A 24651-nucleotide genomic window follows, 5' to 3' on the forward strand; every position below is an offset into this window, starting at 1 on the left:
TCCGAGATGGTCGGAGTTGCAAACCTTGTTCTTTTTATAGTCCTGATGAAGTGTTTTTAATACCACTTATTTCAAATCATAAGGTATTTTTGGAAATATGTGCAACTTAAGCTGTAAAATTAAGTGTACTTATTATGGGAAAAGTTCACGTAGTTTCGTGTTTTAAACTTTGCAGTGGGACGGGAAAACTTCTCAGTTCGTCCTGGCCGGGAATAATATTCTGTTGTAAATGGGGTGATGTTAAGGACAAAATAAAACAAAACAAAAATACTACTGAATATTTATTGCACATGGGGGGAGGGGGTAGGCGTCTGCTATTTTAACAAAATGCTATTTTAAAACAATAGTAGACATTTATTGATTACAACAGGCTTTCGGTCACAGTGGGCCTGTGGCTAACTCAATGCAGAAACCACCGTATCATGTACTAGTGTCATTGGGAAATGGTTTAACTTTAGTATCTAACTCAATGCAGTAACCACCGTATCATGTACTAGTGTCACTGGGAAATGGTTTGACTTCAGTATCTAACTCAATGCAGTAACCACCGTATCATGTACTAGTGTCAGTGGGAAATGGTTTGACTTCAGTATCTAACTCAATGCAGAAACCACCGTATCATGTACTAGTGTCATTGGGAAATGGTTTGACTTCAGTATCTCACTCAATGCAGAAACCACCGTATCATGTACTAGTGTCATTGGGAAATGGTTTGACTTCAGTATCTGACTCAATGCAGAAACCACCGTATCATGTACTAGTGTCATTGGGAAATGGTTTGACTTCAGTATCTGACTCAATGCAGTAACCACCGTATCATGTACTAGTGTCATTGGGAAATGGTTTGTTGGCAGCTGGCAGTAAAGAGTATGAAGCTTTGTGGAATGTAGTTAAAATACTGTTGTGCATGTACTAGTGTCATTGGGAAATGGTTAACTTTTAGTATCCTTAAAATACTGTCATCAAGTGCCTATGCATCCAAACGATCAATAATAACAAGAACGTTTCGAAATACTGCGAACACGACAAAACTGCATTAGCCCAGAGAATTGTTTGTGATAACATGTCTCTACTGTTGGAGGATTACACAGTACAAGCAATTTTGGATGTTGATGTAAAAATAAATATTCTATTTTGTCCAATACTAAAATTACGTGAGAAAAGTCCAGATCACAGCACACAGTTAAGAAAGTTATTGGACAGTCATCACAATATATATATATATATATATATATATATATGTGTGTGTGTGTGTGTGTGTGTGTGTGTGTGTGTGTGTGTGTGTGATGGATGGATGCATGCACGCATGCACGCACGTACGTATATTTATTATTGTTATCATGTTATTATATCGTAACATTATTTTAGTTTCAGGTAACAGAATAATTTAGGTGTCCAATAACTCTATTTAGGCTAGGTGGCAATATATCTTATGTCTGTTTTGTATAATTTTATGTATATTATCATTTGAAGCTTTAATAAATATACCCTAGTTTTTAAAAACTAAGATATATTTTGGACTATTATAGCCGTTTTTGATAACTGAAATCATACTTTATAGAGATTTTATGGTTTAGATTATCAATTTCCGTACATTCGAAGTGTCTTTGGTCATCCTGGTGGTTTTAATATCACAAAATGCATTTCTCATATTTTTAAAAACGCACATGCGTCTGAGAAGAAACAGATATGGAGTCGAGTTTTAGTCTGTTTTTAAAGGGTATTTCACCATTTCAAAGTCACAGACTAGTGTTTCACTCAATTTTAACTTTATCCAAATGTGTTTTAGGTTTGTAGTTTAACTAAACTTAGTGTTGATTGTCACGGGTTGAAACTAGGGTATGTCCCTTTAATAAACAATTAAATCATCATATAATATGTTCAAGGGAGTGTCGGGGGGTGAACGCAATACTAAAACTAAACACATTTCGCTGCCACTATGTCCTTGATGTGGTTGCGCTGATATGGAGTAAATGTCTTGTGCACGCTCAACATCCTTTGTTGGTTTTTCAGCTTTGAGAGTTCCGCATGGTGGTTGATTGACGTCAGACCATAGTTGAAGAGTTCATTTTCTTCCAGGCCTTTTGAACCCAGATCTCCCGCGTAAACCAGTATGACGTCACCTAGCAGTTTAAATAAAATAAAAAAAAATATAAATATATATATATATTTTTTTTATACACACAGATGTGTCAGGGTTATACAGACGGGCAGAGAAAGTGGTGAAGAGGTAGACAGACGGACAACCGAATTACAAGACTGACACATGTATATCACAGCTATATGGTTGTAAACAGTGAAGTTGTGTCATTAAATATATTATTAATTAGACATTTCGGGTGTTAATCGTTTATAGTTAGTCACTTACCTTATTACAGTTTATATATTAATAGTGAGGGTAATGTTATCGGTTGGTTGGTTTAGATTGGATATTGGATTGTTATGTTTTCGGTGGCAGGTGTAATTAGTGACAGGTGATGGTTGATTGAATACAGTGGCTCTTAGAACAGTAGCACTGAACGCTGGGTATTTCCCCACCTGTTCCCGCCAAAATTAACCTCACCTGATCTAATTTTTTTCCCTGCTGTTATCTGAACAACATCATTGAATCCAGGACTGCAAAGTCAAAGATAACTTGACATATATTTTCACATGAGAGGTTTTTTTTTTGTTTTTTTTTGCGAAACCAGACTGTTATATTTTTGTTCATATAAGACAAATGTATGAAATACGTTTTTTATATACATAAATAGTTAACTTTTCTTCTTACGCCAAACTATTGAAATTATTCACAAAATGTTTTTTATGTAGGAGGATGCTCTGACTATAGACAGACATACAGACAGACATACAGACAGACATAGTGGTTTCCGGCCAGACTCTACAGAGCGCATGTCTAGCAACTAGAAAGTCCTCTTTGTAAAGATTATTATATGGACAAAACAGACAGGAGATAGACAGACAGACAGACATGGTGCTTACCGCCCAGACCCCACAAAGAGCGCACAGTGAGCAGCCAGAGATCCCCAAGTCCTCTTTGTAGGAAGATGGGTCTGACTATATATGGACAGATTATCAGACAGGCGACAGACAGGAGACAGACAGAAAAACAGACATAAATGGTGCTTACCGCCCAGAGCCCACAGAGAGCAGACGGTGAGCAGCCGGAGGTCGCCAAGTCCTTTACGCGGATCTTCCAGAATGACGTTTCTTTCATTGAAGTCGACGAACATCACGTACACCTTAGCGAGGGGAATCGATCCGAGATCCTCGTGTCGGTGCACTGTGAACCCAGTCACCTCAACCCGGACTTGCATTCCAGTCGCAGACGCAGTGCAGATGTCTCGCACACTCTTCAGATGGGTGCGACTCGTCTCGGTATAGAAACCCACAACACAAACATCAGTGGTGGGACGTCGAGCTGCCTCTGGGGATCGATAGGGTTGGAAGGAGCTCTGCAAATTAAGGTTGGTTATTTAGCATTGGGGGAGACAAGGAGCGGGGTGTGGAAGTAGACAGTCAAGCCGAATAACTAGATTTGTTCTCTGAAAAGGAAAACAGGATAAAAAGCTTTAAAAGAGAAAGAAAAGAAGAAAGTCGTGTATATATATATATATATGTGTGTGTGTCTGTGTGTGTGTGTGTGTATGTATGTATATTATATGTGTGAAAAACAATGCGTGCGTTGTGATTCATTGTCTCTAATGAGGAAAGAAAAGACTGCAAAGTTAACAAATTCTGAAAGTATGTGATCTGAAAAATATCACATACTTTGATTACACTGGAAATGCTAGCTAATACATGATAAATATATTTATCCTATAACTTACCTATGAAAGTCATGTCATAAACCCATGTGATAACTTCGTGTATTAACCTATGTAATAATGATATGCAAATTGGCACGTACTCTAGGTAATAATGTGTTGCTGTAAATGGGTCATAAATTTGTTTACAAGGCAACAAGACCTGTATACCTGACCGTAAAGTGTTTAAATGATTTAGTTAAGATGCGTGACGTCAAACTAATTCGTGCTCATATCACAGATGGAGGTGACTTCAGTACAAATGGAATAAAAATGTTATTTGATAAGTGTTATAGAATACAGAACCTTCCACAAATACCGATTAACATAGACTCGGTTGATATTTTCCACATTAAAAAACACTCGTGAGAAATCCTCTTTGTATTCACACGAGCCTACTAGGTTATAATAACAATAACAATAATAATGATTATTATTATTATTATTATTATTATTATTATTAAAAGTAGAGCTCAATCATAAAACATATTCTGATTTGAACCCATAATAATGGTAATTATCGAACACTCATGTCATAAACCCATGTGATAATTTAATGTATTAACCCATGTAAACAAACCTATTTAATAATGATATGCAAATTGGCACGGTCTCTAGGTAATAATGTGTTGCTGTTAATGGGTCATAAAAACCGTTTACAAGGCAACAAGACCTGTATACCTGACCGTAAGGTGTTTAAATGATTTAGTTAAGATGCCTGACGTCAAACTAATTTGTGCTCATATCACAGATGGAGGCGACTTTAGTACAAATGGAATAAAAATGTTATTTCATACCCTGTCTGTGGGAGGTGCATAAAAAAGATTCTTTGCTCCTAATGGAATACATGAACCTTCTACAAATACCGATTAACATGTCAGAAACTCGGTTATTTTATTAACCTGTGTATTTGCAAATTGGCATTAAAAAAATGTGTTCGTGACAAATCCTCTATTTAAACCCACGAGCCTACTGTAAGGTATAAAATGATAATAATAATAATAATGACATCAAATAAATTTGTGCTCATATCACAGATGGAGGTGACTTTAGTACAAATGGAATAAAAATGTTATTTCATAAGTGTTATATCATATAAATTCTAACAATAGTAATTAAAGTCGAACACTCTAGGAAAGAAGGCTGCCAAATCCTCTATTTAAACCCACGAGCCTACTTCCTGATAATAATAATAATAATAATAATATCAATAATAACAATGGTAATTAAAGTCGAACACTTTCGGAATGAAGGCTGCCAGATATACTTTGATTAATTTGACACCACCATGTAAACAAACTACAAATGTAATAAAGCTGGTATGCAAGTCGCGGTAGGCCTGCGATTCCTAAGGAATGAAGGTCCTGTAGGACTATTGTTCCTACAAACCGAGGTCCTGAATCAAGTGATTTAGTTACCAGTTAGGGGCGGGACGTAGCCCAGTGGTAAAATGCTCACTTGATGCGCGGTCGGTCTGCATGGGATCGATCCCTGTCAGTGGGCTCATTGGGCTATTTCTCGTTCCTGCCAGTGCATAACGACTGGTATATCAAGTCCCGGTATGACTACGATTCCTAAGGAATGAAGGTCCTGTAGGACTATTCTTCCTAGAAACTGAGGTCCTGAATCAAAGTTAAAGTTTGTTTTGTTTAACGACACCACTAGAGCACATTCATTTATTAATCACCAGCTATTGGATGCCAACCATTTGGTAATTTTGACATATAGTATTAGAGAGGAAACCCGCTACATTGTTTCCATTCGTAGCAAGGGATATTTTATATGCACCATCCCTCAGACAGGATACCACATACCACGACCTTTAGTATACCAGTCGTGGTGCACAGGGTAGAACGAAAAATAGCCCAATGGACCTACCCACGGGGATCGATTTCCGACCAATACCGCATCAGGTCAGGACTTTACCACTGGGATACGTCCCGCCCTCCTGAATCGGATGACTTGTAGTCCGCCCCGCAGAGAATGCCTTTTTTAATGCTATGGAATTCACTGCAACTTATTTATTTATGAGCCAAATGATTTGTAAATTACACTAAAAAAAGTAGTATTTTTATGTTATTTTCAAAATGCTTTTACTTTTCGTCTTACATCAAATCAAACTTAAATTATTTACAAAAATCATTTTCATAAACTGATGGGACGGACTATAGTTACCAGTTGGTCTGGTCTGTGAGGAGTGCGGTTAAAGTGTTGTGACTCGGGGTAGTACAGACTGCTTCTGGCCGCCGACTTCTGTTTTACACACATCGTCAACGCCAACATCCAGACGTACGCAACCAGAACCAGCAGCAGCAGCAAAGCTGTGGAAGAGATGAAAGGAATGTCTGTTTAACGACACGTCAGCACATTGGTTAATAAGGAAACAAATTCTTTTTTAATGACACTTCGGACTATTTTAAAGTACAACTGGTTCATGTGTAACGCAGTGTTCGAGATTAACGGTATCCCGATATTCCGGGGATTCCAGAATTAAATTTTGGATACCAGACTTCCAAGAACCCAGTATCCCACCGGGATACCATATAATGTTGTTTTTTTAAATTATTATTTCCTGCGTTTTTATTTTTCACTAAACATTGAAAGCCGTCATTTGTTGGTGAAGTTAAGTAACAGTATTTTCGAGCTCATATCCAGTCTAATGCTATGCCATAACAATATCTCCCCCAACTCATACCCAGTCTAATGCTACACTGGACTGTTTGATGTTTCCTCCCTTCAAATTTTATTTGAGATATTGATTCCACATCTGCAGAAAATTGATACAATTAGGTTTATCATTAATAAAGTCAGAATCACTTTTAAATTACTGCTAAATATTAATTTATGTTAGTATTATTCAAAAATAGATTCCGTTTGATTGCAAATTTCATGAATTCCGCTATTGTGAATGTGGCGTTGCAATAGACTGGGAACGAGAACAGTGTCGTCCAAGTTTGTGACGATGTTATTTATGAATTTCATTTAAGTGGAATACTAAATTCTCAGATGGGATACCAGATTTTGAAATGTTAGTATTCAACTGGGATACTGTCCCAAATTTTTAATCTCGAACACTAGCTGCTAAAGTGTGTTTCTTTTTTCGGTGTTTTTTTTTATGTCTCTTTCCATTGTTTGACATTTGGTCAATAAAAAGATATAAATGAAAACCGCTGCCTCAATATGTAAGTTACACATACTAATAAAGCAGGTCAGGTCAGGTCAGGTCAGGTCAGGTCATATGTTTTTACATTTTAACTGGTTGCACATTCAGAACAAATTTGTGTTACCACTTGCCTGTCAAAAACGCAGGTGTCAACTTAGCCGGCTCCTTCGTCCAGGACAGAAAAAAGTAGCACTAAAACCTCATGCACTTTCCCACTTACAGGACTGGTATTTGAGTTTCTTTACATTTTAACTATCAGTGATAAGCACCTGTACTAAGCGCTGTACCACTGGAGTTTGTTTACATTTTAACAAGAATAAGCTGTGTACTTACATGGTATCAGTTTTTTCACATTTTAAGCTTTAATTGGAAAACAAAGGAATGTTTACATTTTATTTAAATGCCACAAGTGTACTTACGCTGGTATCTGAGTTTGTTTGCATTTAACTGCAAATAACAAATTTTGTACTACCTATCAGTTTTCAAAACATTTTAACTGTAAAAATAAGCCCACACACACATCAAAATTTTTTACATGAAAACTGTAAATGCACTTGTAACGTTACACTGGTATTTGAGTTTGTTTACATTTTAACTGTAAATAATAAGCACGTGTACTTATGCCGAAACTTAAGTTTGTTTACATTTTAACTAATAATAAGCATGTGTACTTACGCTGGAATCGCAGTTTGTTTACATTTTAACTGTAAGTAATAAGCACATGCACATACGCTGGTATCTAAGTGTTTATATTTTAACTGTCAATAATAAGCATGTGTACTTTCGCGGGTATCAGAGTTCGTTTACATTTTAACTGTAAATAATAAGCAAGTGTACTTACCCGGGTATCAGAGTTTGTTTACATTTTAACTATAAATAATAAGCACGTGTACTTACGCTGGTATCAGAGTTTGTTTACATTTTAACTAAGTAATAAGCACGTGTACTAACGCTGGTATCAGAGTTTGTTTACATTTTAACTGTAAGTAATAAGCACGTGTACTTATGCCGAAACCTAAGTTTGTTTACATTTTAACTGTAAGTAATAAGCACGCGTACTAACGCTTTTATCAGAGTTTGTTTACATTTTAATTTTAAGTAATAATCACATGTACATACGCGGGTACCAGAGTTTGTTTACATTTAAACTAAGTAATAAGCACATGTACTTATGCTTGTATCAGAGTTTTTTTACATTTTAATTGTAATAAGCACATCTACATACGCTGGTATCAGAGTTTGTTTACATTTTAATTGCAAGTAATAAGCACGTGTACATACACGCTTAGTAGTTTGTTTACATTTAAACTAAGTAATAAGCACGTGTACTGATGCTGATATCAGAGTTTGTTTACATTTTAACTGTAAGTAAAAAGCACGTGTACTAACGCTGGTATCAGTTTGTTTACATTTTAACTGTAAGTAAAAAGCACGTGTACTTACACTGGTATCTCACTTTGCTGAAGAGTTCCACGTACGTCTCTCTGGTCTGGTGTTTGCTGAACTCCACGAAGTTCTCTAGACTACTTTCTCGATAATCGAGACTTCCTACCCAGTTCGACGTGTTCCTCTCAAATGCAGCTATCCAGTCCGATGTGTTCCTCTCCACGTGCGCTGTCCACTCCGTCACGTTAGACTGATTATGAGTCAAATCGTACAGCCCGGTTTCTACTTTAGCCGTCCACTCGGTAACGTTTTTGTGGTTTTCAATCAAACCGTGCACTCCTTTTTCTATTACTCACTGCAGTCCACATCGTGGCATTGTTGTGGTCTCTACTGAGAGTGTCCAGATTTGACTGCAAACCACTTAGAGTGTTATCTTGTCTATCCATCCACACCGTGACATTGTTGTGGTCTCTGCTGAGAGTGTCCAGACTTGACTGCAAACCACTTACAGTGTTATCTTGTCTATCCATCCACACCGTGACATTGTTGTGGTCTCTGCTGAGAGTGTCCAGACTTGACTGCAAACCACTTACAGTGTTATCTTGTCTATCCATCCTCTCCTTCACTTCGTTCACTTCATTTCTCAGACGATCGTTATCTGCTTGGAGTTGTTTCTCGTTCACCGTTGTTTTGACATCAGAGAGTTAGATTTCATCATTTTTTCATTCATGCGTTGATCGAGTTCGGTTAGTTCCGTTCTGAGGCTTGACACATCTGTTTTGGTTTTCTCTAACAGTGACGTAGTCTCTTTCTGCTGCTCAGTGACCTCGTCCAGTCTCGCCGATAGCTCTCTAAACTCCCCTGAAAGGTCAAATAAGAAAGCATCCATCACGTGTTGTAGTGAAACGATTTGACAAACAGAAGTAAATGTAAACTATAGCTCTCTAAAATCCTCTGAAAGGTCAAATAAGAAAGCATCCATCACTTGTTGTAGTGAAATCATCTGACAAAATGGAGGTAAATGCAAACTATAGCTCTCTAAAATCCCCTGAAAATTGAAATCATTTCATTTCACCTTGATTTTGATGTCTGTGGTAAATCTTATGATTTTTTGTTTCATTGTGAGTTAAGAAGTATCCCGAGTACTGTGTCCGTAAGAGAGCTAGACGGACATTTGGACAGTTATCAACGCTCTCTAACCCGAGTACTCTGTCGGTAAGAGAGCTAGACGGACATTTGGACAGTTATCAACGCTCTCCAACCAGAGTACTCTGACGGTAAGAGAGCTAGACGGACATTTGGACAGTTATCAACGCTCTCTAACCCGAGTACTCTGACGGTAAGAGAGCTAGACGGACATTTGGACAGTTATCAACGCTCTCTAACCCGAGTACTCTGACGGTAAGAGAGCTAGACGGACATTTGGACAGTTATCAACGCTCTCTAACCCGAGTACTCTGACGGTAAGAGAGCTAGACGGACATTTGGACAGTTATCAACGCTCTCTAACCCGAGTACTCTGACGGTAAGAGAGTTAGACGGACATTTGGACAGTTATCAACGCTCTCTAACCCGAGTACTCTGACGGTAAGAGAGTTAGACGGGCATTTGGACAGTTATCAACGCTCTCTAACCCGAGTACTCTGACGGTAAGAGAGTTAGACGGACATTTGGACAGTTATCAACGCTCTCTAACCCGAGTACTCTGACGGTAAGAGAGTTAGACGGACATTTGGACAGTTATCAACGCTCTCTAACCCGAGTACTCTGACGGTAAGAGAGCTAGACGGACATTTGGACAGTTATCAACGCTCTCTAACCCGAGTACTCTGACGGTAAGACATGTAGACATTAATTTGGACAGTTATCAACGCTCTCTAACCCGAGTACTCTGACGACAGAGAGCTAGACGGACATTTGATACAGTTATCGACGTCTCTAATATTACGTAACGCTCGAGGTGGGGTCTTTTACGTTAAACGTTATGTAACGTTGTAGAGGGTGGGTGGATGTATTTAACAGCGTACTTACGTAACGTACTTTTGGACTTTTTATTACTAAAATATATACTCTGACGGTAAGAAAGCTAGAGGACATTGGGTTAAACGAAGACCCGTGTTTGATTTAGACAAAATATCTTCTTTTTTTCTCTACCCGAGTTCTGAACATGTTTGTTAATGTGACAGCATGCCCAAATGCTCTAAAACAAATTTAACGCACGTTGTGACATGTAAGCGACAATAGCAGGAAATCGGGACAGTTATGGTCAATTTTCTCTAATGCACGTAAACTCGGGGAAAGGATAAGGGTAGTCATGGGTAATTTAAAGCTGCAATACTTGCAATGATGACTCATTTCCATTTCGACGTAGACGAGTTACAAGATGCCAAGACTAAGCCTGCCAAATCGAAAAATTGAATAGGCCACCTCCAGTTAGGTGAATCGCAGTCCAATCTAATTAAAATTAGCTCCACTATTATCATGTGGATCTAAAGACAGCCAGTAGCTCATGTCCACCAATCAAAACCTTACTTTGGGCAGAATCAACGCAGTGATTTAAAAACTCTGACGAAAAGACATTAGACGAATTATCCTGAGGGTAACCCGAGACATGTTTCGTGTGAATTAGACGAATGCATTAAAACAGTTATCAACGCTCTATAAAATAAATACTTTGTAATGTAAAACTGAAGACTGATTTAGTTTGTTTTAATTTTATAAATAAATAAATCATTTTTAATGTAAAATTGAAAACTGATAACCCACCCGTACGTATTGGTATGGTTTGCTGTACTGCGGCCACTAAAATAGACTCGCCCGATATTTATAGAATTTGTATGCTCCCAAATAACGTTATAAAAGGCGAAGTGTGATTGGTCAATATTTAAATTATTATTTACAGACGAAATGTTACCTGGACATTGGGGACTACGCAGTGTTGTTAGTTTTAAATCGCTGGCAGGATTCTGCAAGTAAGGTTTTGATTGGTGGACATGAGCTCCAAATGGCTGTCTTTAGATCCACATGTAATAGTGGAGCTAACTTTAATTAGATTGATCGCAGTCAGCAGTCGTACGCCACATGAACGACCATCAGAGCAACATTTCACAGTCTCTGGGACAGGTACCAGCAGTTTCAATCAGCTGAAGACCGGCCCAGAAGTGGAAGACCTCGCATAACAACTGCAGCAGAAGTTCGCTACATCCGGGTTCTGCACTTGCGTCACTGAACTGCCACAGCAACGAACACTACTGGACGCATACCTGGTTTGAGAAGGGTGTCTGCACAAACCATTCGGAACCAACTTCGAGAAGCTGGTTTACGGGCTAGGAGACCATATGTTGGCCCCGTCCTGCGACGTCAACATCGACAGTTACGTGTTCGCTGGTGCACGAATGTACAGGGGTGGAAACTGGTGGCGAGTATGGTTCAGCGTTAGACGAATCACGTTTCCTTCTACAGCGACGTGATGGACAACAACTTGTTTACAGACGCCGCAATGAACATTTTGCCAACAACTACGTCGCCCAAGTTGACAGATTCGGTGGAGGCAGTGTCATGATGTGGGGAGCCATCTCATACACAGGCAGAAATGAACTTGTGTTTGTGCAAGGCAACCCGACAGCTGTACGCTACCGGGATGAAATTCTTCGCCGTCACATGCTTCCCATTTTGGATCATCAGAGAGAACTCTTTTAGCAGGACAGTGCCAGGCCGCATACGGCACGTGTAACAATGGATTTCCTACAGAATGAGAACATTAGTGTGCTGCCATGGCCATCAAGATCGCCAGATCTCAACCCCACTGAACATCTATGGGACGATCTGGACAGACTTGTACGCCAGCGTGACTCGGAGCCTCAGACGCTTCCGCAACTGCCACATGCACTGCAGAAAGAATGGGCTAGGATTCCACGTACCCGGATTCAGAGACTCATTCAGTCTATGCCAAGGAGATGTCGCGCAGTGATTGTTGCTGCTGGTGGCAACACAAGGTACTGATTTGAGCGCCCTCGTGCGACGCTGTTTGGTCCATAGCAAGAACATTGTCACATATTCATGTCAAATTTGACTGTGATACGATCATAAATAACGAAATTATGCCACTTTGTGTTAAAGAGATAATTCCATGAATATTTCGGCTATGCGTTTCTTTTTTGACAGAGTATATATATAGATTTTGTTTTCATAAACACTGTTACGGCGACAATGTTTAACGTACCAGGTAGGTAGTTATAACTAGAGGTATAATATTACACAATAAAGATTATAAATTGAGTTGAAATGCGTATCTGCACTTTGCCATATCGTAAAACAGTACGCTAGAATTACATCACACCCATCACATGACCAAAAAAGCATAAGGTAATATTTGAACGGCCCCAAAGATCCCTTGCTACTAATGAAAAAATGTAGCGGGCTTCTTCTTTAAGACTATATGTCAGCATTACCAAATGTTTGACATCCAATAGCCGTTAAACAAAACAAATATTACCGCATGTCATGCGTCCAAGGTTTTAGGGATCGAACTCAAGAATTTGTCTCCCATGGCAATTTTTTTTTTAAACAAGAATTGCCATGGATGAAACAGCTTACCGACGGCAGTTGTGAGCCTGCCTATGGCGATGTTTTAAAAAGTGATATTTTCAGGAAATAAACATGACTGAAAGGTTATTTTGCTGTATATAGACATATTTCAAATGTGCAAATGTTAAATACTGGCAGATAATGTACACCAGGGCCCCGTTCCACGAAGCGATCTCAGCACTAAGATCACCTTAGTGCATACGGTAGCTATGCACTTAAGGTGATCTTAGGGCTAAGATCGCTTTGTGGAACGGGGAACTGATGTATACATTTTGCCATTGCTGAAGAGCTCGGTGATGCTCTCTCCCTACGGCCGTCGGTGCAGTTTTAAGTTCGAGCCCTGAGGTTTGATTCGTGGAGTCGACCGAGGAGTTCCGAGTGAGCTATTTACCTGAATCGGGGGCTGGATATCCGAGAGAAGCTTCTAAGTTTTTAACTTTCTCTTTCAGCTCATCTAAGTGAAACTGCTGAAACGTTCCGCTGTTGGCTCGATTTGAAAGTAATTCTTTAAAGCATTTGCCCATACGTTCTGGTTCTGTTGTCTCACACGTGGCTGCCAGTGCATCAATAATACCGTCCACCCGTCGATCTTCATGAAACTTTAGATATGTGAACGCACTTAAAATAGCAAACCTGAAAAACAAAACAAATATTAAAGACACGCTGCACTCCGAGCAGCCGTCACAGGCCATGCGGAGAGTATGAAAGGTGCTAAACCGGCCTCGGTGGTGTCGTGGTTAAGCCATCGGGCATAAGGCTGGTAGGCACAGGGTTCAAATCCCGGTACAGGCTCCCACCTAGAGTGAGTTTTAACCGACTCAATTGGTAGGTGTAAGACCACTACACCGACTTCTCTCTCACCACCCACTGTCCTGGACAGACAGTCCAGATAGCTGAGGTGTGTGCCCAGGACAGCGTGCTTAAACATTAATTGGATATAAGCACGAAAATGAATTGAAAGGTCCTATGTAAAAGTTGAAGCTACAATATTTACGTTATTTTCACATATATTTGTAATAAATATCTACAAATTAATCGACCCCACGCATTATCTTCCCATAATTAACTCTAGAATAATAATTTAAAAAATTCTTGCACTGGACAACAAGAGAAATTTCACAAATAGTTTTTGGCTAAATACAGCATAGCCACCATATTTCTTTCTATTGTCAGCTGACCGCAAAGAATCCTGGGTAAACCTGGTGTGTTGAATGTGCATGCATAAAATGATATGACGCCATTGGTTAATGCGTGAGACACACAACATTTTTCTCTTAAATTTGTTTTCTACCAGTAAATGGAATTATTTGGTTGTACATTTTTACAGACATATAGCTGAAGGTATAAACTTTATATTTCAAAGCAAAAATGTATAAATATTTTTGGCGGGAACCGTCATTATTGCAACTTTGACATAGGACCTTTAAGTGTGTGGGGTGGGTGGGTGAGGCTGGGGTGGATATGGAATTTCCACCATTTGGAGCACGGTAACAGGGACCCCCCCCCCCCCTCAGCTCCGCGGTCCCTGGTGTGGGTCACTGAGTCCCCACCCCTGTGGTACGTTAATTTTGTGTGTTTTTTGTAGCCATAATCATTGGTTCAAATAATAAAGTACCTTGAAAAGGATAACGCCATATTAACGTCTGTCAGAGTAACATAATTGAATAAAATATATATGTATTTGATGATTAGACACCCCCCCTCCTCCCACCCCATTGAAAGGCAATCTAAATATATAGATTTCAACGAATATTTTACTTCTTTTTTTATTTCTTTTTTTTTAACTCCGACAGTTCACAAAACTGTAGACCATAATTCTCTGTTAATACGACCAGAGCTGATTATAATCATTTTAAAATGTTCTACATTCCAAGAGTTTCCTCGTCAATTTGTTGAATTTGGAGCCAGCATAGTTGTTACATCGTTTGTATCGGTATACATTCGGGAATCCTCGGATATATTCGGGAATCGCCGATTGTGAACTATGGCGTGTTCAAGAGACCGAACTACCGCGAACAATTTGACTGGTACCTCACCGTCCCACCGACTACTTACATCACGCAGGCCAGCATTCCCAGTCTGGAGCTCGACGCGGTAAGACGTGTTTGTTTCGCTTGTGCACACTGCATGTGCTTTCGCGGCTCGAATTCGGGATCCTTCACTTCGTTGTTTTTGTCAGCGAAGTGAAGTTTTCTACCGGGATGTATGCGGCCATTGGAACTGATTGAACGCTTCTCGTTTCGACAGTTTGCACCACCAGGTTGGATTCTTTTTTAGCGAGATTCCTTGCCTCCACGTCATTTCTCCGTCTGACTATGTTGACATGTTTTTTTCGTGACTCGTATGACGGCCATTCTGCAAAACGCCACGGTTGATCGCGTTTAGTCTCTACATGTCCGAGCTTGTCCTAGCAGCACTGGAAGATTAACCGCCCCACTCTAAGAAGAAATAGGAAGCGGGGTCGGCCCCTACTACTCTTTTCTAGACTTTACTTTGTTTTATTGTGATACCATCTCGTATCCTCCGGAGTCGGGCTCGTCCGCACCACTATACCAACCCATGACGACTGGACTATACCCTAGTCTGATTCTCTGTCTCGTTCAGACGGATCCGGCTTCTCAAGATCTGTATTTCAGCACAGCACTACACCTTCAACGTCTATTGACTGTCAATCTAGTGGTTTTCTTGATGGGATGCAACCCATCTCGTCCCTACAAGCTGTGCACCCTAACGGCCTTAACGAGGCCACTCACATGGACATATAGATCGGACTTTAAACTTTGAGACCTTCGTTCAAAGGTTTATGTCAAAATTAGTTTCTTTTTTTAATATTATTAAATAGTCTGATCCTCTCTTCTTTCTCTTATTTATTTTTGGATTGTCCTTCTAAAATGCTCCAAATTATATAAATATTCGACCGAGCAGTCAATTAATTTTATTTTTGGCTTGTAACCCTTTTTTCCTTTTTTTTTTTTTTCTTTTTTTAAATTCTATTAACTTTTTTACTAATTGCTATTTTCAAAATTCTGCCCATTTTCAACTTTACCCCACCCCCCTCCCATCCATCCCGAGTCAGGCCAACGATCTTATCTAATTTCTTTTTGACCTCCCGATCTAATCTAGCGACCAAATTTAATGAGTAGAATTTTCTTTATTAATTATATTAATTAGAGATGCACATCAAAATTTTAAAGGCCCACTATTTAATTTTTAGATGTAAATTTCAAAATTGTCCGCTTAATTTTTTTCGGTCCTGACTATCCAGAGACAGGCCCCGGGACGGACATGCTCGAAACTCTAGTGGTATATGAGCATGTAAAAATTATTCGCACTCGCACGTAGGCCAGACTGAGTGGTAAAGCGCTCGCTTGCTGTGCGGGAGGTTTGGAATCATCCCCGTCGGTGGGCCCATTGGGTTATTTCTTGTTCCAGCCAGTGCACCACGACTTGTATATCAAAGGCCGTGGTATGTGTTATTCTGTCTGTGGGATGGTGCCCATAAAAGATCACTTGCTACTAATACAAAAAAAATGTAGCGGATTTCCTCTCTATGTCTGTGTCAAAATGACCAAATGTTTGACATCCAATAGCCGATGATTAATAAATCAATGTGCTCTAGTGGTGTCGTTAAACAAAAACAAACTTTAACCTTACATCACATTTTGCACCAAGCCAGATGAAAAAAAGTAGGCGTGTTGAAGTTGACAAAATCGCAATGTTTCATGTAAACCATTACTTTTCTTTCAAATAAACTGTTTCATAAGGTGCACAACGAAAACATGGTGTAACGATTTAGATTTCTTAATGATAATGACAGTAATGGTAATAATTATGAAGGGGCGGCATAGGCGTACGGGCTCCCATTTTTGTAGGGGCGCAGGCTGGTTTTTGCCCGAATTAAACAAAAATGCCCGAATCCGAATAACACTGGGGGGTTTTCATGTTAGCATTACTGCCAAACGGCTATATAGGGCTGCAAACAAATCACTACGCATTTTTGCATGAATTACAACTAAGTTTGCGGGTAATGATGGACACACATGGTCAAAAGGCTTCAGGTTAGCACATTTTCCCCGAATATCTCTATCGTTAATAAATTAATGTGCTCTAGTGGTGTCGTTAAACAAAAAAAACTACAAAAAAAACATTTTGTTTTGTTGCTAAATATGAATAAATGTTGTTATTCAGTTTCGGGCAAAAATCATTCGCCTTTTGTTTGTTAACATTGGTTCTCGAGGACTCCATTTTCTAATTTGTCATAAAATATTTAAAATAATGTCTATAATTTTTTTTATAATTACATGTTTTGTTGAACAACATACATGTTTTGATAAAATAATGAAAGATTTCGTTGGAAAGGTTTTACTGTAAGCTAAACCACTAAACGTATCACTCACCGAAACAGGTTACGTAGTTAACAATATTTGCTGCTAATGAAATGACAAGACAAGACTTTATTTACACTCGGGCCGTTACACAACGGCATAGGAGGAATGTATACATAATCATTTTGTTATATACACGTGACAAGATGGTTGACAGTAAATACATTAATTACAATACATTCACAAACACATATACAAACACATACAATCACGCACATCAATATATTATGTAATAATACAAATATTTAATACAGATATACGGGTATCCAAGTACTTATAAACGAATAGATTGTTAAACTTGTATATGGTGCAGTGGATAATGATAGTATTTTGTTAAATATGTTTGGTTTTGATGGTGTGTGTAGTCAAGGGCGTTTGAATTCATTAGTTAATATATTTATGAAATATGATAATTTCTTTAGGGTACCAATTCGTTTATTCTCCATTAGTTCTCTAAATTTATAAGTACTTGGTCGCGTATAATAATATGGGTGTAGCAACTGGACTCTTGAATTATGGAAAAAATGGCAAATAAAAAGATAATGGAACTCGTCGCCAATGTCCATTACATTACATAATGTGCAAATTCTATTTTCTATGAGTATATTATTCTAACGTCCAATTTCAAAGGGTAGGTAATGGTTAGACGTTCTAAATTTTAAGAGTGTTGTCCACAGTCTTTCTGGTAGTTTATTGATACAGCTTTCGAAAAATAGTTTGTATAATCGGTAAGTGTTGCCTCTCGATGACAGTGATATGTTATTTTTCCATGTTTGTAAATACTGATCGCATTGTCTTTGTTTAATTTGTTGTGAGAGACAATTTACTGATATGAAAGATTGTCTTATCCAGATATCACCCATTCCCAAGTTATTCAGTATGTTTTTAACAGTATTAATCCAGTTATAGTTAGTTCCGTTAGTAAGGTGTTCATTTAACATAATTTTGTATAAAAGAGTAGACAATTTTGATTGTTTTCCTGATATCAGTCGCGCCCAGTAACATACCATTCTTCTATATATAGTTAACTCGACAGGCGTTCTCCCTAACTCTCCATAAAGCATACATATTGGTGTTGCGTTCTTAACAGGTATGATGTGTCTTAGAAAGTTTATTTTTACAGAATTAAATAAATCAACTTTTTCATATCCCCATATTTCACATCCATATAATAAAACTGGCAGAACCATTGAGTCAAACATTTTAAGTTTACATTCGGTTGATAGATAGTTGTCCTTTGATTTTGATAGTACAAAGTACATGGCCTTGGTAATCTGTTGTTTAAGTCTATTCTTAGTAACTCGAAAGTTGTTTAATTTTGTAAAAGTAATTCCTAAGTATTTGTATTCTTTCACATTTTCTAATGTATTATTTCCAATCTTAAAATTATGTTTATAATCTCTAGTGTTACCGCTAAAAATCAATATTTTCGTTTTGTTATCGTTTATTTTAAGTTTCCATTTATTGCAATATTGATAAAACATATTTAAGGTGTGTTGCAGGTCTGCTGCAGAGGTTGATAATAGGGCAGTATCGTCTGCATATAACAAGCAAAGCATGTGTAAAGCAATATCTATTAGGTGATCTTGGTTGTCTGTTGTAGGGAAAACCCCTTCACATCCATGGCTAGATAAATAATCTTCTAAATCATTCAAATACAGGGAGAATAGAATAGGGGATAAATTTTCAGCTTAACGGATACCGTTGTTACATGGGAATAAAGTAGATTGCTGATTATTTACGACAATCATTGATTTAAGACCTTGATACATTTGATGGATAATTCTAAAAAATGTACCGGTTATGTTATGCTGTAGTAGTTTATGCCAAAGCTGTATTCTAGGTACCGTATCGAATGCTTTCTCAAAATCCACAAAAGGGCAATATAATTTCTTTTTCCTTTTTTTGCATACTAGTTTTGAACGCACGTGCGGTGATCTTTGCATAGAGACCAATTTAGTGCTTATAAAAAGGTAGCTATTTGGATAACAACTGTCGGTTTATAAATATTGATATTATGCTCACCGAAACTGGTTCAATCACTCATGATACAAAATATCTTACACAGTATAAAACTAGGGTTAGCAGGTGCGTGCAGAATTTTATTACCGGGGTTGGAGGGGGGGGGGGAGGGGTCTAGACTGGCGAACGAAGTATATATGAGAGTTGAGACATGTTCCCCTAAAAAAATTAATTGAAAACAAGAAAACAAATTCTTGAAAGGAGGGGGGGGGGGGGCACTCGCCGTAGCCAGGATTTTAGGAGGGGGGGGGGGGGGGCTAAACCCACAGTAGTTTATAAAAATTTAAAAGAGTAAAAACAAAAGGTTTGATGGGAGCAATGGACCCCGTGGCCCCCCTTCGCTGGTCGCTACACCACTGGGGGGGGGGGGGGGTCGACCCCCGAAGCCCACACCCTGCACGCGCGCATGGTTAGTGTGTTTAAAATATATGTATAATAACTGCTAATTACTCACAGTGCTACAATGACGGCCCACGACACATAGTTCCACTGGTTTCCACGTCTATAGTCATGGTCTGTACGGCGAATCATTGTTTCTTTGGAGTTTCACTATTTGGTATAATATGTGGTATGCAGACTCGTCTTAATTGAACTCTATCAGCATATTTAAGAAAGAAAAAAAATAATAATAATAATAATAATAAATAAATAAATAATAATAATGAGTGGATCAAATGACCAGGGCCGTAGCTAGGATTTTTTGTTTGGTGGGGGGGGGGGGGGGGGGGGGGCGGCAACTGAGTAGTTAATAGTCTAAAACTCCTTAAACATTTAAGAAGATCATTTTCTTTAAGTTTCTAGAATGCTACGGGGGCTAGCTAATTGAGTGTCACCGGATTCACAAAGGGAGTTAATTGACCCCCTCCGTACGGCGTGATTGACATTTAGATAGCTCAGGTGTTTGCCCATGGCAGCGTGCTTGAACCTTAATTAGATATAAGCACAAAAATAAGTTGAAATCAGGCGCGTATGACGGATTTTCAAAGTGGGGGCGGGGGGGGGGGGGGGGGGGGGGGGGGGGGGCTAGTTCATCAAGATAAACGTCTCCGGCACTATATTTATTATTGTGATGTTTATTGCTGTGCCGTAACGTTTATCCATTGGATCGAATTTTCCATTTGCAATCACGATTTAATAAAATCAGCCATATGTGCTTTATTTAAGAGCCTCAACACGTACAACAACATATTTTAATAAATTTCAGACAAAAATATTAAGTACAATACCTTTGGTAACCTTTCCAGGATTAGATGTTTGAAGATGACACATTTAAACATTTGAAAGCTATTTTTATCCTGGCACATCGAAAATGCGGAATGAAAATATTGCGGAACGAGAATTATTCGTATCAAGCAATAAAAAGAATATTGTTGAACTGAATGGAATTGATTATTTATTTTGTTATTTATGTTTCTATATATGTGCTTTGTGTGGGTTGCATTATATGCATTATTAATAATAATATCACATTCAAGTTTTGGGGTGTATTATTCTTTTTTATTATTATTAGAAAAATAATGATTGTCAGTACAGGTCATTACTTATTTTAAGGCCTTCATTTATTTACTTTTTTAAAAAATTATTAGTATTTTTTTTAAATATTATTATTACAGGCCATTGCTTACATGTGTTTCAAAGGTTTTTCTCTTCTTATTTTTCTTTAAAAAAAATCTTAGTTTAATTATCATTGTAGGTCATTAGTTATTTTAAGGGTTTTATTTATTTATTTATTTATTTATTATTAATTTTTACTCTTCTTTTTGTTTTAATTTTTTTTTTTTTTTTAGCTATAATTACTGGTTATTAGTTATTTTAGGACTTTTATTTAATTTAAAAAAAAAAAAAAAAAATTAATATAAATTTCTTGTAATTAACATGCCCAACCCCACAACCTAAAAAATCATTGATTATAATAGTTTCATTAATCTTTCATAATATTTATATTAATCTTTTATAGCAAGTTCTGGGGAAAGGTGAATAGACACACAAAGAAATGGGGAAAAACAATTTGAAAGTTAAACTGGCTGTTGAAAATATTTTATACATGTAAATCTAAAATGTTATAATGATTGTCAGCTCCATCTAATTTATTCCTTGAAACATTCATTTAACTACTTTCAAAAATTGTACTATAAGTCATATGTAGTTACATAACAAATCTGCACAGCATTGTAATTACAAAACATGTTCATATGGTTGTGAGGCAATTGTCAACAACACAGTTAATGTTCAAACGGTTAAGTAGGAATCAAAGTACACATCGGTTTAGGCAATGTGCAGACAGGTACAAGGCAGTTATCACAAGCAGCAATTGTCATCAAGTCACACTTATGCATTAATTACAAAACATTGTCATATGGTTGCGAGGTTATCCTCAACAACAGTTGTATTGCACTGATGTGTTTTCATTCATACTGTTGATGACAACTGCTGTTCGTGATAATTTATTCCTACTTGACTAATTTAACATGAACTGTGTTGTTGAGGATTGCCTAGTAACCAGATGAACATTTATTGTAATAATTAATGTATAACTGTGACTGCTTGTGATAACTGCCTTGTGCCTGTCTGCACATTGGCTAAAACTGATGTGTATTTTGATTCCTACGTAACCATTTGAATATTAACTGTGTTGTTGAATGTAATTAATTCATAAGTGTGACTTGGTGACAATTGCTGCTTGAGACAACTGCCTCATACCAGTGTGTGTTAAACATGGGTAAGCACACTAAATTACGAATAAAGCACATTAATTACGAATAATGCACATTAACAAGAAAACAACAAGAAACAAGCAAATGTGTGATCTCTTGCTACCCCGTTTCATCTCTCTATGTCTGTCTCCCCCAACCCCCCTCTGTCTTGTGTGTATATAAGTGTGTGTGCGTGTGTGTGTGTAATGGAAACATTTATAAATGAAAAAAAACACGTTTTCATTGTTAATAATTAAATTAATTAATTAATTTATTATTATTAAATCAATAATTAATTTATTATTATTAAATCAATAATTTATTTGTTATGTTATTTATTATAATTACTAACATTATTCAGTAATTTACTATTATATTATTATTTATTAAGTATTAATTAATTATTTATTATATTATTTAATTAATTTATTATTTATTAACTGATTTAAAAAAAATATTATTCATTAATTAGTTTATTTATTATTATTATTATTATTATTATTATTATTATCGTGGAAGAAACTCGTGAACCAGAGACGAATAATAAAAATAATCCGATTCCGCCAACAGTTTTCAATCACATTTTAAATATGCTCATAATGGCCGGCGGGAATATTCGAGATTTTGTTCGTAACTGACAATTGGATTAATGCAGGATTACTATTTGGACAAACTGTCTATTTATACGTAAAACGTAAGTCGGGAGGTTTTCTTTATACAGTAAGTGTTTATATTTGTTAGTACATCTCATATTTCGCCAAGAAATAATTAATTCCATGGTTGTATCGATTCCGCCTGAAATCTGGGCGGAAATCGCACGCTTGTTTTTGCTATTAACATTGTAAACATCGGGTCCAATAAATGTCAAAATGTTTAAAAACGGACCGTAGATGTTTACCTTGGTGAACTAGGGGGGGGGGGGGGGGCTAATTTTTATGGTTGTGTAAAATGTGTTGTGCGAAACCGCGAACGCCGCAGGCACGAAACCCCAAAGCCCCATAAGGAAAATTAAAAAAAATTACCCCACTTTATAGCGATTCTGGCGTGTTTTCGGCTTATTACCTGAGACATTTTAAAGTCCTGAAATAAAAACTGGCGAAAAAAGATCACTCCGTCACACTGGTTTTCTCATTTGTAGCGCTGATCGATTACCACACTGGTGACCTAGGCCTACATACGAAACCTAGGTAAAAAGGCGACACCAAACATCTGTTACACTGCTTAAACACGAATAAAATTAGATATATTTCACAGATCGACAACTACAACGTCAGTATCGCAACGAAAAGACGACGTGTTGAGACGTGGCAAATTTATAAAATCGGTTTTACCAGAGCAGCTTACATACCTGCACAATACCACAGCTTTCAGGCGCGGAAACTGAAATAAGAATTCCCCGAATGACGTATTTACGTTCGAGTTACAGCCTGATTTAGTTTGTTGTGATCCAGACGAGTTAAAGTTTTTGTTTAACGACACCACTAGAGCACATTGATTTATTAATCATCGGTTGTTGGATGTCAAACATTTGGTAATTCACACGCATAGCCTACAATACAAAATCGCTCATTTCACTTCTAGATCATCGTACAATGTGGCTGAAATAACAGAAATAATAGCGTTTCACCTTAATTTTTATGGACTGCAGGATCATGGGCGAACGATCCGGGGGTGGTGGGCAGGGGGGGTGGGGGGCAATTGCCCCCCCCCCTTTCCCCCGCCAAATTCGGGCAAAACAGTGGGGAAAATTCGGGCAAATTTTATCTGGGTAAAATTTCGGGCAAATCAACCCCTCCAGCCCCCCTAAATCAAAGAGTCCCCATACGCCCATGTGCAGGATACAGATAATATCTAGTTAATGACGTCGAATATCTGCTTTATCCTGTTCAGGCCGAATGAGAAATTTTTAATTCTTACCTTCACAGGATAAAGCAGATATCCGACGTCATTAACTAGTTATTTTCTATATATTTATTTATTCTTATTAATCATTTTTGTGAGATAAGTTTAATTAATACATTAATAGTAAAAATACTCATGGTTCCAAAATTTGGCAAAACGATATAAAGGCTAATTCAAGTGGGGGTTTTGGTGTGGGGTTTTTTTGTTTTGTTTTGGGGTTTTTTGTTTTTTTTCTTCTTCTTTTTTATGTAGATCTATATTTTGTAGTAATCAGTACTAGGCCTACAGTCGCGCACATAAGGATAAACAGTAAAGAAAACACGTGCGACCGAAAATATATAAAATAAATAGTATTTACTTAACTAGTTGGACCAGTGCTGTATATAGCATATTATTTGTTATTAATGTCTACTGTCGAATTCGTTTGCCAAGGTATTTCTAAACAGAAAACACTTTCGGTGTACAACGTAAAACGTAGCAAATACTCGCAGACTATTTACAAGTTCGGCAATTTCCGTCTTGAGATCTATCTTGGGCCGGGAGATATTTGTGCCTATACACGACCGACAGTCCGTTAATTTGTGTTTATGCTCGCACGTTTGTGTAAAATATGTGTATATTGAAATATTTGTAAAGTTGATTGCACCACAAATGTAAAATATTACAAACTCGAACGTGTTAGTGATGGGTTCGTTTTGTCCTACACT

General features: G+C 37.6%; 2 protein-coding genes across 3 annotated transcripts; both read right to left on the minus strand.

Moving 5' to 3' along the window:
• Window positions 1–1742: 1742 nt before the first annotated feature.
• Window positions 1743–9041, minus strand: LOC121386240. Of its 2 annotated transcripts, XM_041517073.1 has the most exons (5): window positions 8413–9041; window positions 5982–6127; window positions 3131–3455; window positions 2564–2616; window positions 2002–2123 (listed from the first exon to the last, which is right to left on the minus strand). In XM_041517073.1, exons 2-4 carry the CDS (start codon window positions 6087–6089, stop codon window positions 2588–2590), a joined length of 462 nt encoding a protein of 153 aa, XP_041373007.1. In that variant the 5' UTR covers window positions 6090–6127; window positions 8413–9041; the 3' UTR covers window positions 2002–2123; window positions 2564–2587. The 2 variants fall into 2 exon arrangements, with proteins under 2 accessions (XP_041373005.1, XP_041373007.1); XM_041517071.1 differs by lacking the exon at window positions 2564–2616 and having other exon boundaries at window positions 1743–2123.
• On the minus strand, window positions 9035–23418 carry LOC121385865. Its single transcript, XM_041516653.1, has 4 exons — window positions 23391–23418; window positions 19804–19943; window positions 13334–13575; window positions 9035–9216 (listed from the first exon to the last, which is right to left on the minus strand). Exons 2-4 carry the CDS (start codon window positions 19878–19880, stop codon window positions 9035–9037), a joined length of 501 nt encoding a protein of 166 aa, XP_041372587.1. The 5' UTR covers window positions 19881–19943; window positions 23391–23418.
• Window positions 23419–24651: the final 1233 nt, after the last annotated feature.

This window comes from Gigantopelta aegis, chromosome 12, assembly GCF_016097555.1.
Source record: "Gigantopelta aegis isolate Gae_Host chromosome 12, Gae_host_genome, whole genome shotgun sequence".
NCBI lineage: Eukaryota > Metazoa > Mollusca > Gastropoda > Neomphalida > Peltospiridae > Gigantopelta > Gigantopelta aegis.

What these genes read in the sequence shown, in the direction of transcription:
- LOC121386240 (XM_041517071.1), bottom strand. Translation starts at nt 6,089, where the DNA reads ATGTTGGCGTTGACGATGTGTGTAAAACAGAAGTCGGCGGCCAGAAGC. An exon ending in CTCACAGACCAGACCAACTG is followed by an intron (nt 3,456 to 5,981) that starts GTAACTATAGTC and finishes CTTAATTTGCAG; the next exon opens with AGCTCCTTCCAACCCTATCG. An exon ending in CTCTCTGTGGGCTCTGGGCG is followed by an intron (nt 2,124 to 3,130) that starts GTAAGCACCATT and finishes TTAAACTGCTAG; the next exon opens with GTGACGTCATACTGGTTTAC.
- LOC121385865 (XM_041516653.1), bottom strand. Translation starts at nt 19,880, where the DNA reads ATGATTCGCCGTACAGACCATGACTATAGACGTGGAAACCAGTGGAAC. An exon ending in TGGGCCGTCATTGTAGCACT is followed by an intron (nt 13,576 to 19,803) that starts GTGAGTAATTAG and finishes TTTGTTTTTCAG; the next exon opens with GTTTGCTATTTTAAGTGCGT. An exon ending in ATATCCAGCCCCCGATTCAG is followed by an intron (nt 9,217 to 13,333) that starts GTAAATAGCTCA and finishes TTGACCTTTCAG; the next exon opens with GGGAGTTTAGAGAGCTATCG.